The following is an 18,127-nucleotide window of genomic DNA, read 5'->3' as shown; positions in this document are numbered from 1 at the left end:
ATATAGTATACAGGGTGGTTCATCTTATTCGCCTCGGTGTCTGTACGGAAAACCACTTAATATTTTAAAAACATTTCTTCACAGAAATATACAGGGCCATTAATACTACAATCTAAAAATAATGTGAATTATACAGGGTGCTCCAAAAAAGACTGGTATATCAAAGTTATATTTTTTCTTATGGAATGCCCTATATCTGATGACCTTATTGAATTAACCTTGAAAAATAAGCTATACTTTCATAAGGGTTCCCTATACCTAATTACAGGGTATTTTGATTTATTTCGATTTTTATAATAGTGTAAGGTTTTAGAAAAAAACAAATATCTACGAATCTAAGAATCAGTAACAAATTCTTTCTTGGTTCGTAATAATTGAGTATTTAGCAAAATTAAGCAGATGCTTATTGCAGCAAAGTCTCTTACAGGGTGGTCAAAAGATTAGATTGTTCTATTAACAAATTCAAGCTGTAATAACTTACTTATTTGAAATGGAACACCCTGTATCTTACTAGTCTATCGCGTAGAAAATTTATTTAGCTTTAAATTCTTATTAGGGTTTTCTATACCTATCTCCTTTCATTTGTTAAATATTTAAAGATTTCCTAATTTGTAAGCTTTAAAAATTTGAATTAAGTAAATATGTCGTGGTTATGTACAACACATCACCAACACCGGCAATAAAATTAGACAAGATACTGTCATTAATAAAATTTTCATTGTTATCATGTAATCACACAGAGTGTTGTATTATTTTAGTTGATTTTGACCTACATGTGACATTGAATAATATGTTTATAGTCTGGGCTGATTATCGGAGAATAGGCCATTTTTGGGAAAAGTTATTTACCAGCAATTTTATTGCTGGAATCGAATCTTATGATTGTATATATTAATAATATAGATATGCAAAGTCCGCAGATAGTGTGCTACTTTTTTTATAAACAAAATGGCGCCCGAAAATCGTGTTTTTTCAATTTTTGCTCTATAACTCCAAAGATTTTAACTTTAGACCAAAAGCACCCAAATAAAAATTCACCGCAATTAAATTCTGCATAGAGACGCGTCTTTTCCGATTTACTTCGACAAAAACTTTCCCCGGAAAAAGCGGGTTTTTCCAACAAAATCTTTAATTTTCAGCTAAACTTTAAGATAAGTAGTTTTTAATCAATAATTAAATAACTTGGTAACGTAAAAGCCCTTTCCGTATGTATTATAATTCCAGAACCCGATGGAAATTGAACGAACAGTTTAGCAACAATTGAAATGTTAATTAAAAATTTACGGTCGCTATAATAACGACAATAATTATGATGCATAAGAATAACTATAATTTTTTCATAAAAAGACACTATACCTATTTAATTTACTTTACAGGATTGAAATTGGACTATTTAAGCGGCCTCAGGAATATTTTAAAATTATAAACAATTTTTTGGCTTATAAACAAATAGAATATCTCAGGAAATATTAAACTAAATTAAATTGTGAAAACGGTATTCGAAAGACAGCGACAGGACGCTTCTTTTAAAAGAAAAAACATTTAATTATGATCCTGAGATACAACCGGTCAAAATTGACCGAAATTTACGGCAAAGATATAAACAATAGGATCATAATTTTCAAACCATCACCTTTTTATTTTTGTCCTCTTTCTCCACACCAATTTTCATATCTTTAAAATCCTCATAACATATATTATTATAATAAAAACTATCGATAATACGTGTGAAAATTGCCAAAAATAGCAAAATTCCAATCAAAAATTAGGTTGGAGAAAATGTAACCCTCAAAGTTCAAAATCGGTATACGTTAAAAAAATGCATTTTCTCGGCTTCCCATGGAGCAATTTCCTTCATTATTTTTTTGTTCCCAAGTAACTCGAGCACAGCCATCGAACTAACGCATTATTAAATGTCAAACTTGCTTTTGTTTAGTCATAATAAATTAATTTATTTATTATAACACAATATTTTAATTTGTTTAAATAAAAATTGTTTAAATAGTTATACTGCTTTCAAATGAGAATATTTATGTTTTTAACTTTATAAGGTACACTTGTATTAAGTTTATCTAAAAAAAGCCTACAACTGGAAAAAATATGTAATTTTCTGTTCTTATAAATAAATTAATCTATTATAACAAAACAAAAGCAAGTTTGACATTTAATAATGCACTAGTTCGATGGCTCTACTCGAGTTATTAGGGAACAAAAAAAGAATGAAAGAAATTGCTCCATGGGAAGCCGAGAAAATGCATTTTGTTAACGTATACCGATTTTAAACTTTGAGGGTTACATTTTCTCCAACCTAATTTTTGATTGGGATTTTGCTATTTTTGGCAATTTTCACACGTATTATCGATAGTTTTTATTATAATAATATATGTTATGAGGATTTTAATGATATGAAAATTGGTTTGGAGAAAGAGGACAAAAATAAAAAGGTGATGGTTTGAAAATTTTGATCTTATTGTTTATATCTTTGCCGTATATTCCGGTGAATTTTGACCGATTGTATCTCAGGAACCACTCGTCATAATTAAACGTTTTTTCTTTTAAAAGAAGCGTCCTGCCACTGTCTTTCGAATACCGTTTTCACAATTTAATTTAGTTTAATATTTCCCGAGATATTCTATTTGTTTATAAACCAAAAAATTGTTTATCATTTTAAAATATTCCTGAGGCCGCTTAAATAGTCCAATTTCAATTCTGTAAAGTACATTAGATAGGTATAGTGTCTTTTTATAAAAAAGTTATAGTTATTCTTATGCATCATAATTATTGTCGTTATTATAGTGACCGTAAATTTTTAATTAACATTTTAATTGTTGCTAAACTGTTCTTTCAATTTTCATAGACTTCTGGAATTATAGTATATACAGAAAGGGCTTTTTTACGTTACCAAGTTATTTAATTATTGATTAACAACTACTTATCTAAAAGTTTAGTTGAAAATTAAAGTTTTTGTTGGAAAATCCCGCTTTTTCCGGGGAAAGTTTTCGTCAAAGTAAATCGGAAAAAACATGTCTCTATGCAGAATTTAATTGCGGTGAATTTTTATTTGCGTGTTTTTGGTCTAAAGTTAAAATCTTTGGAGTTATAGAGCAAAAATTGAAAAAAAACACGATTTTCGGGCGCTATTTTGTTTATAAAAAAAGTAGCACACTATCTGCGGACTTTGCCTATCTATATTATTAATACATACAATAATAAGATTCGATTCCAGCAATAAAATTGCTGGTAAATAACTTTTCCTTGTATGTTGCTAATTAGCCCAGAGTATTATATTAAACTACATACCCTTAGATGTCGTATTCTGGAAGATATTTAAATTATATTTCATTCAGTATAAGTATTTTCCATATCTTAAACCGATGGTTATTAAGTAAATTTAAGAACACCACTTTTTGTTTGAATCTTTGAATCGCAATTACAAACAATTAAATGTAATGGCTACTATGACGAAAACGAGCCTATTGTACAAAAATATGTAAAAATGGGTATTTACAGAATTACATGGGAGTTTATATTTACAGAATAACCTGTGTATTGAGAATGTTTACATGGAATTGAAGAGATTTTAAATATCTTCCATTATAAAGAATAGAATATCGAGTATGTCATTTAAAATAAGAACACTGTGTGATTAAATGATAAAAATATGAATTTTATTAACGAAAGTATCTTGACTAAGATATTTAAGTATATTGCCGGTGTTGATGATGTTTTGTACAAAACCACGACATAGGTACTTAATTCTAATTTTTAAAGGTTACAAATTAGGAAATATTTAAATATTAAAAAAAAAGGAGATAGGTATAAGAAACCCTAATAAGAATTGAAAGCTAAGTAAATTTTCTACGCGATAGATTAGTAAGACACAGGGTGTTCCATTTTAAATAAGTAAGTTATTACAGCTTGAATTTGTTAATAGAACAATCTAATATTTTGACCTCCCTGTAAAAGATAGGTATAGGAAACTCTAATATAAATTGAAAGCTAAGTAAATTTTCCATGGGATAGACTAATAAGATATAGGGTGTTCTATTTAAAATAAGTAAGTTATTACAGCTTGAATTTGTTAATAGAACAATCTCATATTTTGACCACCCTGTAAGAAATTTTGTTGCAATAAGCATCTGTTTAAGTATGCTAAATAGTCTATTATTAAGATCCAAGAAAGAATTTGTTACTGATTCTTAGAATCGTAGATATTTATTTTTTTCTAAAACCTTACATTTTCATAAAAATCGAAATAAATCAAAACACCCTGTATTTAGGTATAGGGAACCCTTATGCTATTAGAGCACAACGTTTTAGGTTGACGAAAAGTATAAAAAACTCAACTGATGTTAGTTTGTACAATTTTTTGCCAGATGAAGTAAAAAGTCTTCATTTACAGTCGTTTAAAAATAAAATAAAATCACACTTTTTAAAACATTGTTTTTACACAAAGACAGAGTACTTAGGTACCGCTTATAATACATTATAATAAGTACACTAGTTTGGTCAGGGTTTTTTTGCCGATTATGACGATATTTCATGTTTTTAAGTTTATTTCATGTCTTTACGTTTTTACATTAGTGTGTTAAATTTTTTGTTAGTACCTGTTTGTATATCTGTTCATTAAAATTTATAATATTTATCTTTTAAATTTTGTCAAAATTTTATAATGTAGGTACGTACTCTTTTGACTTGTCAAAAACAAAAGAAATTTTGTATATTTGATGAAATAAATTCTATTCTATTCTATTCTATGAAAGTATAGCTTATTTTTTAAGGTCAATTCAGTAATGTCATCAGATATAAGGCATTCCGTAAGAAAAAATATAACTTTGATATACCACTCTTTTTTGGAGCACCCTGTATAATTCACATTATTTTTAGATTGTAGTATGAAAGGCCCTGCATATTTCTGTGAAGAATTTTTTTTAAGATATCAAGTGGTTTTCCGTACAGACACCGAGGCGAATAAGATGAACCACCCTGTATAATTAGGTATCACAGGCTTTCAAGTAGTGACATCAATTCATATATTATATCATTATGGTCTAAATTAAAAATCTTAAAAAACAAAGAACATCTAATTCTTCTCACCCAATGGTGAACAACTAAATAATTAACTCCGACTGTTGTTCAAGACACATTTTCAAAATACATTCACTCCCTCAAACGAACCAGATTGTAGATAAACTTCCGTGTGACTACTGAGAGATATACATCACGATAGTTCAAGCCTTTTTCGATCCACAGGTACCCCATGAACATCCTCTCATGGTCACTTGGATCACAAATATGGAAGAATTACTGCCAAGTAGGCAATTTCAATTCACCGTGACCTGACAAAACTCCAGGATCTGCATGAAACAACTTCCACCGAGCATCATCCACTACTGGATGAAAATAGTTAACTCCTTTAAACTCTGCTACTTGCTAAACCCCTTGGATGGTAGTCAATACAATTTTGCTCCCAAAAATGGGCAAACCTCGGACCAATTCTAACTCACAGCCCAATTTCTCTAATAAATGTTTTGGTTAAAGTCTTCGAGAAGATCCCCAAGGAAAGACTCATGGACTTTACCACACAAAAATAATATATCACCCTTCAATGCAATTCGTTTATAGAGAACGTCACTTCACCAGAACCGCGTTGACTGAAATGATCACATTCATTATCCAAAAATTAAATAACAATAAAATTTCTGTCGGCAGCATTTTTCTCGATGTACCAAGTCAAGCTTGACATACCAGATTGGTGAGATTGGTCTGATTGGTGTCCTCGAAACGCATTTTCAAAATCATATAAATCATGTCGATAGGTAGTACGGGAGATTGCAGAGTAACGCCTAATTCTAACAGAACACAACTCTAAGCGCTATTTTACATTATAAGAATTTAAACGCGCGAGGGTTAGAACCCACGACGACATTCCAATGGTGGCTCATGTAAGCATATGGAGCCTTTCTCACTAGACGGTGGTTGGAACGTTCGGTAAAGTCACCGTGTTTATACCGTCCCTCGCTAAAAACAACAGACGGCAGCCGTACCGTCTTTAAGCACCCAGTAGCATAGGGAACTGAATGCATCCTTTCAAATGATACAGTCGTTCAGTCGCACGAAGGTAGTTTACTTGGTTGTTTGGTACATTATTTTCATTTACACTTTGTGGCTGTTTGAAGTAAGTGCATATATTTTATATTATGATGTCTTATATTGATAGTGAAATATTAATAACATTAATTGAAGCGAGTCCTGTTCTTTGGGACAAAACAATAGAAATCTATAAATATAGAAACTTAACGAGAAATGCTTGGAATGGTATGCCGTGAACTTAACAGTGAATTTGACGAATTAGGTGATAAAGAAAAAACACATTTGGTAAGTAGGTACAGCAAAATTAATTATATGTTACTGATAACAACAGTAATTTAAACTGCTAAGTATATTATAATAAACTTTATCTTACCTAGTTGCAACTAACGTTGAGTATAAAGGGTGTTCGATCAATATGTGTGAATATAAAAATATATAAATCGTATCGTTTTGCGTTCATAGGGTCGACCCAATGAATTCTGTTCCTCTTATGCCTCTTTCTTCGACGATAAAGTAATCACAACGCTATAATTTGATTTCGCCCCATATAATATAACTATACCTTTTACTCTACGAAATTATATTTAGTGTTATAGGGTAAACGACTCGGTGAAGACTGGAGTAGGGCGGCCGTCACGTCTTGTGTGAAATTATCTAAAAATAACATTTAAAACGAGGGGAACAACATTTAAAAATGAGAGGACGACGGAGGGTCTTTTAAACTCTGTACATAAAAAACATAGATTGTAATGTTGTTCTGAAGCTATTTTCTTGTGTCATTTTTGTAATAAACTATTCTAAATGGGAAATAAGCCACAATTTACCTAAACAAAAAATGATTTTATTAACGTTTCGACGCCCAAATCGGATGTCGAAACGTTAATAAAATCATTTTTTAAGTTAAATTGTGGCTTACTTCCCATTTAGAATAGTTTATTACATAGATTGTATGAGCTAATTAGGTGAGCTAATCTAAGATCCCACAAATATCTTAGTAGAACAACGATTATAAAAACAAATTAAGACTTTCAATTAAAAACATAAGAAATAATAACTGACAAAAGAGAAATTGCAAATGAATTAAATACGCATTACAGTACATTAGGACAAAAGTATGGACAAAAAATACCCATTTGTAATGATACATCGTAATGATACAGATCAGACATCGTATCATGTACCTACCTCAGTCACAAAGTGTAAATAAAAATAATATACCAAACAACACAGCAAAATATCTTCGTGCGACTCAATTCTTATTGTGTGAAAAGAACAAGTGCGTCAAAACTACCGCACGAGAAAACCCTCGCACGTTAAAAATTCTTATAATGTGAAACAGCCCCAAAGTGGCTACCACACACAGCTTTATGAAAAAAGAATGAACCTGAGGCTATAAGGCGACCGATTTTAATTCTGTTTTTAACTATAGATAATTTTGAAAAATTTAAACGCAGAATGAAAGATTATATTATTACCGAGGTCATAAAGTCCCTGAAAACTTCTGTACTCTTTATTTTAAGAAGTTACAAGGGCGAAAAAAAAAAAGAAAAAAATCGAGTATGATTTTTAATTTCAAATATCTGATTCAAAAGAAACTTTTTGTTTATTCTAAGGGGCTTTCGGCCCTCGGTAATAATGTAATCTTTCATTCTGCCTTTAAATAAAATGAATGCATTTAAAAAGCATTGACTCGAAATTTTGCACCTACGCTCTAATATCGCATATATACTAAAATAGTATTATACTTATTTATTGTTTAAGGTGATACATTCCAAATACCAGATTCAGTAATGGGTATTTCGTTTTTGGCTATTGGTGCTGGAGTTCCGGAAGCAGCCTCAAGTATAGTTGTGGTAAAGAAAGGTGAGAATTAATAACTAAGTCTTCAAATATTATTCCCTTCGTCCGAAAATGTGACCTAAATTTGGATGTTCTATCATTCTGAAAATATTACATATTAGCTCAGTAAATGAACGGGAAATTCGGCGATACCGTGTAATTTTCAGGGGCAACTCCGAATTGCATGAAAATTTGGATTTAGGTTCTACTTCCCTCCACTTCAAAGTTGAAATTGTGCCGTTGGTTGCTTTTACTTGGGGGGTGACAGTCACCCCTTCTAGGGGGTGAAAAAACATACGTTCAAGATAAGACCGGAAATGGATAAATTGACTGATTTTAAGCAACTTTTGTTCTATAGAGTTTTTTACGTAAGTCAATACTTTTCGAGTTATTTGCCATTAAAAATGTTGATTTTTCGACAAAAAAACTACGTTTTCAGACGGTTTTTCGCAAATAACTCAAAAAATAAATATTTTATCGAAAAAAATACCCTTAGCAAAAGTGTAGCCTATAAAAAACCCCAAAAAATGGTGTACTATAAAAGTCTATCAATCAAATAAAAACAAAGTTGTAGCTCATGAAAAATACGTTCTTATTCGTCTAATTCCAAATCGGATATTTCGAGGTGAAATCACCGAAAAATTAAGCACTTTTCGGGAAAAACCCATTTAAACTTTTTTAAAGTGTTTATAAAAAGCTTTGTTTTAATTGTTAACAAAAGTTTTAGCATTAAAAATAAGCGAGTTACGCTCAAAATAAAGTTGGCCCTCTTTTTTTTGTAAAAAATCATGAAAATCTCGCCGTGTTTAGCTCCTCAAATGAAATTAATCGCTACCTCTTTACAAACAATTTACTTACCTATCTATTTTTTATATGATCTGTCGGTCTCACCGGTTTAAAGTGTTTATTTTTGAAAGCGTTATAATTGAGAAAGCTTGAATGGGTCACTACTCACGCGTGTATGCAAATTTTGAACAGCCATATCTTAACCAATTTTTGTCTTACGGAGAAACAAAATGAAACTAGCATATTTATAATAGCAAAACCTACATTTTTTTACTCTTTAAGATTTTTCTTATCAGTAATACTTTTTAAGTTATTTTGAAAAAATGAAATTTTTCAAAAATTTTTAGAAAATTTTTTTAGTATAAAACCAAATGTTTTCAAAAATAGGCACTTCAAACCAATCAAACTTACAGATTATATAAACAATACACATACAGTTAAAATAGATGGTAAAGCCAAACGATTAATTTCATTTAGGGTGCTAAATAGAGGGAGGTTTTCACGATTTTTTATACCAAAAAAAGGGGCCAACTTTTTTTCAGTGTAACTCGTTTATTTTTGACGCTGTAAACTTTTGTAAAAAACAAATAATAAGCTTTTTTCGATATTTTAAAAATATTAATAAGGTTTTACCGAAAAACGATTTTTTCTTCGGTGAGCGTTGAATTATTCGATTTGGAATTAGACGAATAAGAACGTATTTTTCGTGAGCTACAACTTTGCTTCTACTCAATTTGTAGACTTTACTGGTACACCATTTTTTTCGTTTTTTTATAGGCTACACTTTTGCTAAAAATATTTTTTTCGATAAAATATTTACTTTTTGAGTTATTTGGGAAAAACGGTCTGAATACGTAGTTTTTTTGTCGAAAAATCAACAAATTAAATCGCGAATAACTCGAAAAGTATTGACTTACGTAAAAAACTTTATAGAACAAAAGGTGCTTAAAATAAGTCAATTTATGCATTCCCGGCCTTATTTTAAACACGCGTTTTCCACCCCCCGAGAAGGGGTAAATGTCGCCCCCCAAGTAAAAGCAACCAACGGCACAAATTCAACTTTGAAGTGGAGGGTAAATAGAACCTAAATCCAAATTTTCATGCAATTCGGAGTTGCCCCTGGAAATTACACTCCAAAACGGTCATTTATTGGGCTATATAGAGTAAAAGAATTTTTGCTGACGACCAATAGTGTTCGCGCAAGATGAAGATGACCTTAGCTTTATGATGAGAAAACTAGAATAGGAGTATACAAATAATGGAATGAAAATAAACGTAAAGAAAACTGAATACCTAACAACGGAGAACAGGAGCGTCATTTGAAATTTTGTTTGGGGGGGGCAAGCACTATATATACAATACATTATACAGGGTGGTGAATCGGAAAACGGGCCATAGGATACTCAATGTAAAATTCTAAACTGTTGAATTTCTGCTTCCCTAATTATGTTACATCAAAAATCATCAGAAGTTATTTGTAGAGGATTGAAATCTGTATTAGAAACAGAAGTTACAATTGTTCTACGATTTAAACACATTTCAAAATTTTGAAAAAGTATAATGTATTTACCGCAGTAGGTATGTGTGGGCATGTTAGGCCACACGTTACTATTTAACTGACAGTGAGCACATTATTGACTGAAGAAGATATCTTTATTATTAATACTTCTCCTTAACTAAAGGTATCTTATCAACTTTATTGTGTTTTAAACAGTAAGTGATAAAATAAATAAAAAAATTGACAGTTCAAATTGTTAATATAATAAATTTATTGTCAACAAATGCAACCTTATACACATTATGGTATTGCGTGTGGCCTAACTTTGGCGTATTACTCTGAAAAAGGTATTATATTTTTACAAAATTTTGAATAATTATTGTTCGTAGAACAATATTAACAGTTGTTTTCAATACAGATTTCAATTCTCTACAAATAGTTTCTTATGACTTTTGATGTAAAATAATTAGGGAAGCAGGAATTCAACAGTTTAGAATTTTACATTGAGTTTCCTATGGCCCGCTTTCCAATTCACCACCCGGTATATGATGTTATGATGAATATTGATGTATTTTTTGTAAATTTCAGTCATTTTTTAGGGCCAGGGGGGGGGCAAATGCCCCCCCCTGGACGCCCAAATGACGCCCCTGACGGAGAATATAGAAATAAAACAGCTGGAAAGAGACGAAATACAAATCAAAGGAACAGACAAGGACAAGTATTTAGGTTCATAATATCAAACAAAAGAACAACTGAAGAAGGTATAAAAATAGACTAGAACAAATAAGAGACTGCATACGAAAATTGAACCCGGTACTGTGGGATAACAACATTTGTATTTAAACAAAAAGGAGACTATATAACACCATGACAAGAAGTATCCTAACTGATGGGTGTGAAAAGTGGATAATAAATAATTATTATCCAATAAAATATTAATATCATTAATATTTTGTATTTCGATAACGACTTCCGAAGTGAAGTCGAAACGTCAATAAATTTAATTTTTAAGACAAAGCTTTCAACTTAATAAAATATTTAAAATTATTTAAAATAATATCAAATTGAAAACGTATTGGCCATTTTGCTGGTAACACCTCCACGGCTTCTAAAAATTGCAAGCCAGATGGATGCTGAAGCAAAGAAGACATGAGGGAATTCTACAATTTGCAATTCACAATCCCGTCTGTTCAGCGTGGTAAATTCCAATAGAAAATGGACCTATGTTACTCAATAGGAGTAATACCAAAGAATACTCCCATAGATTAATAATATAGTATTACCGGATAGATAGGCAACTCACTGTAAAAATTTGGTTCCTTTCGCTACTTGCGACCGTAGTGTTAACTAATCACTATTTGGCGGGAAATTTAAATGGACAAGCATTAATTTCATCCGTTCAGCGCCTCTTGCGGGCCCTTTCGTTACTAATTAAAATATCTTCTTATAATCTCACCTATATTCTATATTATTAAAATAAAATACCAGAACTTACTAAGCTTGTTAAAGTATTTTATTTAAATAATATCTAAGTAATACTCATAAATTATTCGGAATTCCCAAGTTACAAAAATATGTTATTTTTGCTGTCAAATTTAGTAAGGAAAAGGGATATAAAAAAAGTTATGACAATGTTTTTCTAAATATAGGTACGTGTATTTATTTGTTGTTTCAGATAAAACAGTTATAAACTAATTACTATTTACCTATCTATGCATTTTTCTAACTTTTCTATGATTTGTACACAACGGTACACAACAATAATAAACCATGTTCAGTTTTTTTATTAACACAACACAAAAGTTCTTTCGTTTCGTAACTAAAACAAAACTACACTTTATCAACGAAGGATAAGGAACCAACTTAAATTGAAATTACTAAGAACAAATCGTTAAAGGTAATACAATAAAAAATAAAAACTGTAAACTAATGGAAAATTTTTTCCACTAACTGTCATTACTTTTGACAGAATTGACATTGCCGAGTTAAGCCTCGTTTGATTATTTTATTTATGACATTCAGATATGGCGTTAACATAAATGATTGGTTAAAGTCTTCGTGAGCGAGATAGGCTGTCATTTCTCTTTATTAGCTGACGGTAGTGAAAGTGATGGGGGAAATTCCCCAGTTTGTTCATATAAGATTCCGGGGCATGGAATACTCCATCCAACAAGAAGCGAAAGCATTGACTATTTCACGATCCAAATTTCTTTGCGCATGTACGATCCGCCATGTTTCATGTATTATTTCTTATATCTCAACCTAACCCCTAACAGCTGTTTGTTGTAAAATTATTGTGTTGTTTAATCTTTTCTAATTGTAGAAAAAAGGATAATACTATTAAACATATCTATTGTTAAAATAAACTCTCATTGTGATGGCTCCACGCAAAGGTGGATTTTCTTGTGTGGTTCGTACTGCGACGCCCCACTAGATCGTGAACAAATAATTCTCTTTTCAGTACCGACAAATCGTAGCAGGTAAACGATCGTAGGGGTAAGGCAATGAGAGAAAGTTCTTTTTAACCCTTAACTACAGACATCCCAATATTATCACGTAACTACAGACTCCCGGTATTTTTTACCGGTCATTATAAAATAGAGTCAAAATATAAAGTTAATAATAAAAAACAAAAACTTTTTGCATTATGTGTTTTTATGGAGTCTCTAGATATGGGAAAAATGGTAAAATGAGTGATTTTAATAATATAATGACAAGATTTTTGAAGAATAATCTATTAAACCAGAATTTTGGTAACATTTTTGGTCTATTGAAACAAACAGCCATAAATGCTATAGACAAAAATTGAAACTTTTTTTTAACAAATAAACGTAACATAGAATCACAAAGGAAATATAAAATAGCATCCACAAAAATTTTTACATCCATGAAAAAAAATCTGCAAGGGGTAAAATTGTAATAAAATTAAATGGCAATTCCATTTTTGCAAAGTGGCCTCAAAATTTTTATCTTCAAATTTAACCTTCATTGAAGGTCCAGGATGTCTTCCACAGTCCATTTCTTTACTTTTTCCCCAAAAACACAAAAAAATAATGTAAACATTTCAGATTTACAAATATAGTACTCATATAAAAATACTCCCTTAACACAGACATCCGGTAATTTTTACCGGTTAAGATTTTTGATGTGTACCAGAAAAGAAAATATTGACAATACACAATACACGCTTTGACTAGCATTGTTATACAAACTGCCCGAGAGGTACAGAGACACATGAACTTGTAAGTTGTGAGGTTACCACGAAATCCACATTTTGGGAATGCCAGCCGGTAAAAAAAACCGGATGTCTGTAGTTAAGGGTTAAACATTTATGTGATTCCATATACGTACCTAGAGGAAAGGCGCCAATTATGGAATACCATTTTGTTTTGGGGACATAAAAAATAACTATATAGAAATGAAAACAGTTTAATGTTATGACAAATCAGTCAAACATTTACATATCGTAATTAAAAGAATTCTATGAAATATCTTTATTGAAACAATAACTTAAACTTAATATGAAATTAACAAAAAAAATAAGCAAAAAAACAAAATCACATTTTAGTATCCAAATATGGAATAGGTACCCATATATGGAATACAAGCATAAATCAACATATATCAATAACAAAAACAAACATAACATATATGAGATCAAATAAATTTAAATAAAAACGTTGTGAAAAATAAAAGAATACTTAATTCACTTGCAAAAATCACAGATCCATGTATCAAACTCTGGACCAGCACAATCATAACGAGCCCACTTGCACTGAATCCGCTATTCCATAATTAGGCACCAACGACTGTCCATATTTGGATTTGTACATTAGTTCAAACTAGTATCAACATGTTTTCAAGTCGTAATTTTTTTATTACAGAAGGTCATAAAATATCAAAATAAAGGTACTATTGATATACGCAATAGCATAACAAGTCTGTATTCATGCATAATAACCAATAATACTCGTTGAATATATTTACCTTTGAAATTTTCTGCGAGACGATAAAACAAAACGCGCCTGTCAGACACGTATCGTCCGCGCATCTGACACAGAGGTGTGAATACGATAATAAAGGGAGCGACTGAAATAGAGGATGGTCTTGTAGTGCGCTTCCAACTTATATTTTTGGAGAAATCAAGGAATTCCATATTAGGGCACTATTCCATATTTGGTTACTTTCCTCTATCTATTAAAATTATTTATTCCCAGATTTTTTATAAAGTTTAAAAAAAAAACAATTTAAACATAGCTATTTAGTGTTTAATTTAATTTGCAATAGTATAAATTTAGTGTACGGTTCTGGAAATAAAGGTCATTTTGAATTTATGCAAGGCAGGTCCACAACATCAATTTTTATTTTATGACAGCTGAGGGAAAAACTTATGAGTGGAAGAGAAAGACTTGCACATAGTGTTTATTAATCTTGGGAAGGCATATAGCAAAGTTACCAGAAACCTAATGGTACTAAGTAGGAAAGGAGTTTCTTTTATATAGGCAGTACTGCCTGTTTTTCTTCAACGGTGCATTTCATTCTGTCCCTAAATTGTCATTACAGCTTTTCCTTGGGCGTCCTATACTTCTTCTGCCTAACGGTGACTTGTCTCTTACTATCCTTGATTCAAACATCCTGCTTATATGTTTAATCCACTCTTCTTTACCCAGGTATTTATATTGTCCACCCTACATATGCGGCTGATGTCCTCACTTCTTATCCTGTCCTGTAGTACTTTTCCAGGAATCCTTCTTAAGATCTTCATTTGGTTGGTCTCCAGATGTTTTTGTGTTTTGCTTGTATCTGGTCTTGTTTCGGCCTTATAAGTCATAACTGGCCTAATAACTGACTTATATATTTGGGCCTTTGTTTTGCACTCTTACGTGTTTGTTTTTCCAAATTGTGCCGTTTAGGCATCGGCCGTTCTACTGGCTTTAATTATTTGTTCTTTTACCTCTTCTTCGATATTGTTTTCAGCTGATAGATTAATTCCCAAGTATTAGATGCTAGATGTGATGAGATAATTGTTATATATCCAGGCGAGTTGAATTTGTTACAGTACAACCAGAGTTTCCAGAAACCTCAGATGTACAGAAAGAAATCGAAGGTGAATAAAGTCATTCTAGCCTCCGCCGCAGAGTTTCCTCGTGCAGCGAGGATATGGTGGTGTTGGAGGTCAATAGACATTCAAAGAAATTTCTCAAAAGGAAACAAAAAAAATGATCAATCTAAGACAAAGTTAATAGAAAATTTGAAAGTATAATTCTGTCATAAGTAAAAAGGTCTTGGGTCAAAAATATCTATTTTTCAAGTTTTTAGTATGAAAAAAAGTAATAGAAATCGATAGAAATTTTAATCTCTATTTTGAAATTAACTATTAAAATAAACTAAGCATCAAAAATCCATCACGTTTACATAAGTTTACAAAACTTAGTCAAAATCGATATTTTTAACTTAAAACCTTTTTACTTATCAGTACAAAATTTATATATGGGTTATATTAAATTTTACAGAAAAAAATACAATTCATATTAATAGATCAACTTAAAAACACTATAGTTTTAATTATTACTTTGTTTCTCAGTGTAACTCAAATTTCCTACAGTTTTGAACGAATTCCTCATTACTTTTCTTAGTGTAGTGTGAAGTATTACCCCTACCATTCTCCGACCGATATTTCTGTCTCCTGAATATCAAAGGAGCCGACAGATGCTTTCGCTTCTTGTTGGATGGAGTATTCTTTGGTAATACTAATAGAAAAATAAAAATGCATTTTTATTCAGTTGCAATGCGAAGCCAAAACTGTCTTAATTTTTACTCAGTTCAGAGAACGCAATCAGCACTCTTATCGACGATTTCGTCTCTTATTAGAGGCTCATCAGAGAATGCATATGTTGCTATCTCTGGACCAAGTTTAAGTTACCCAGTCTATTAGTCCCCGCATTGCAACTAACGTGATGGTAGTAGGTACCTAGCGGCATCTGCTACATACAAGACAAAGCTTTCAACTTAATAAAATATTTAAAAATAATTAAAATAATATTAAATTGAAAACTCATTGGACCATTTTTCTGGTAACACCTTCACATTTTATTAAGTTGAAAGCTTTGTCTTGTATCTAGCAGATGCCGCTGGGCACCTACTACCATCACGTTAGTTGCAATGCGGGGACTAATAGACTGGGTAACTTAAACTTGGTCCAGAGATAGCAACATATGCATTCTCTGATGAGCCTCTAATAAGAGACGAAATCGTCGATAAGAGTGCTGGTTGCGTTCTCTGAACTGAGTAAAAATTAAGACAGTTTTGGCTTCGCATTGCAACTGAATAAAAATGGTAATTTTTTTTAAATTTTTAATGTGGCTTATTTCCAAATAAAATAGTAAATTGCATAAGATTCCAAAAAGAAACATCTTCAGAACAAAATTAATACACCTAATTATATTTTATTAACGACTTAAAAAGCCATATTTAAAAAAAATATATTTAGATATCTTCGTTCGAGGAAATTAATTTAATGGATTGACTTGGATGTGTTTTAGGCAAAGGAGCTATGGGTATAAGTAATGCATTAGGTTCCAGTACGTTGGACGTACTTCTTTGTTTGGGACTTCCATGGTTACTCAAATCGACAGTAGTTTCTACTCAAAAGTGGGTAAGTACAAGTTGTAAATTATACGGCTATTATTTCGGCAGATTTGCAATGTTTATTGAATTTTAATTATCATCATCAACAGCTACTACATTCATCGTCGGATTTAAGCCTGCCTTAGGTCTATCTATTCATTTCTGTTCGCTATTTTTTGCATCAATTATATTCATTGTTAGACCGTATTTTTAGGTATACACCGCTATTATGTTCACCGGTCTCTGAAGATCTTCAATATTTTCGGCTAAGCGGACAGTGGCATTCGCATATCTAATGCTGTTAATATGAAATCCATTTACCTTTATTCCAGCTTTTCTACCCTCAATAGGATCTCTGCCGAGTAGGCATTAAAAAGAATTGGCGACAATACGCATCTCTGCCTCACCATTTGACTAATTGATAGTAGATTTCATGAAACATAAAGTAACATTTTCTTTACAGGTTAATATAAACTCTTCAGGGCTCCAAATCACGACAATAACCTTGTTAATAACACTCCTAGCATTTTATTTCGCCTTGATGGCGAACAAGTTCAGATTGGACAAATGGGTAGGATTGTACTGCACGGTGATATATCTGTTATTTGTGGCTCTAGCAAGTATGATTGAGCTTAATGTCTTCATGGAAGTGAATTTACCTACATGCCTCAGGTGACCAATATTGATAGTTTGTTCTAGGACCAAGATTTTTTTGAAATGTATATAGTTTTATATTTGTATATAACTTTGTATTAGTTTGTATGTATCATGTTGGAGAAAAACATGTTAATTTTTGTTGTCTAATTTTTTAAATACAATCTCAAGCATATAAAATATTGTATTTTATTTAATCATATAAAAATGAGCTAAAGAAATAAAATTCAGACTTAATCACTGTTTACACTCTTTTATGGTGTCAAAAAATATATTGTGATTAAGTGAATTTATTTTCTCATCCCATTTGCAATAGACTCACACTTGCAACAAATTCATAATTCATCATTCTAATCATATACATTCAAAACAATATCATTACCAAAACATCATCATCATCTAGCCTTCTGCATTCAAAGTGAAACATAGGCGTCCCTTTGTTTCTTCCAGTTCTGTCGGTATTGGGTTTCCTGCAACTAATTCTCAGCAACCCTTTTGACGTCGTCTGTCCATCGTGTAGGTGGTCTACCTCTACTTCTTCTGCCTGCTCGTGGTCTTAACACTGTAATTTTTGGCCCGGGGCCCGCCCAATTCCACTTCAACCATGCTATTCGCTATATGACATCTGTG

The 18,127-nt window shown here is 31.4% G+C and overlaps 1 protein-coding gene across 1 annotated transcript in view; it reads left to right on the top strand.

Annotated features, from left to right (window-relative positions):
- LOC114328552 (sodium/potassium/calcium exchanger 4) overlaps nucleotides 1-17,677 on the top strand; it is a 60,090-nt gene extending 42,413 nt beyond the window's left edge. Inside the window, exons 6-8 of the mRNA XM_028277425.2 lie at nucleotides 7,855-7,956; nucleotides 16,759-16,871; nucleotides 17,307-17,677. Of these exons, the coding sequence (XP_028133226.1) occupies nucleotides 7,855-7,956; nucleotides 16,759-16,871; nucleotides 17,307-17,519 (428 nt within the window). The 3' untranslated portion in view covers nucleotides 17,520-17,677. The remainder of the gene's footprint in view (nucleotides 1-7,854; nucleotides 7,957-16,758; nucleotides 16,872-17,306) is intronic.
- The last annotated feature ends 450 nt before the right edge of the window (nucleotides 17,678-18,127 follow it).

The sequence above is a fragment of the Diabrotica virgifera genome, chromosome 5 (genome assembly GCF_917563875.1).
Source record: "Diabrotica virgifera virgifera chromosome 5, PGI_DIABVI_V3a".
NCBI classification, from domain to species: domain Eukaryota; kingdom Metazoa; phylum Arthropoda; class Insecta; order Coleoptera; family Chrysomelidae; genus Diabrotica; species Diabrotica virgifera.
The sequence above is the reverse complement of the archived record's forward strand: the minus strand, read 5'-3'. Positions and strand labels throughout refer to the sequence as shown.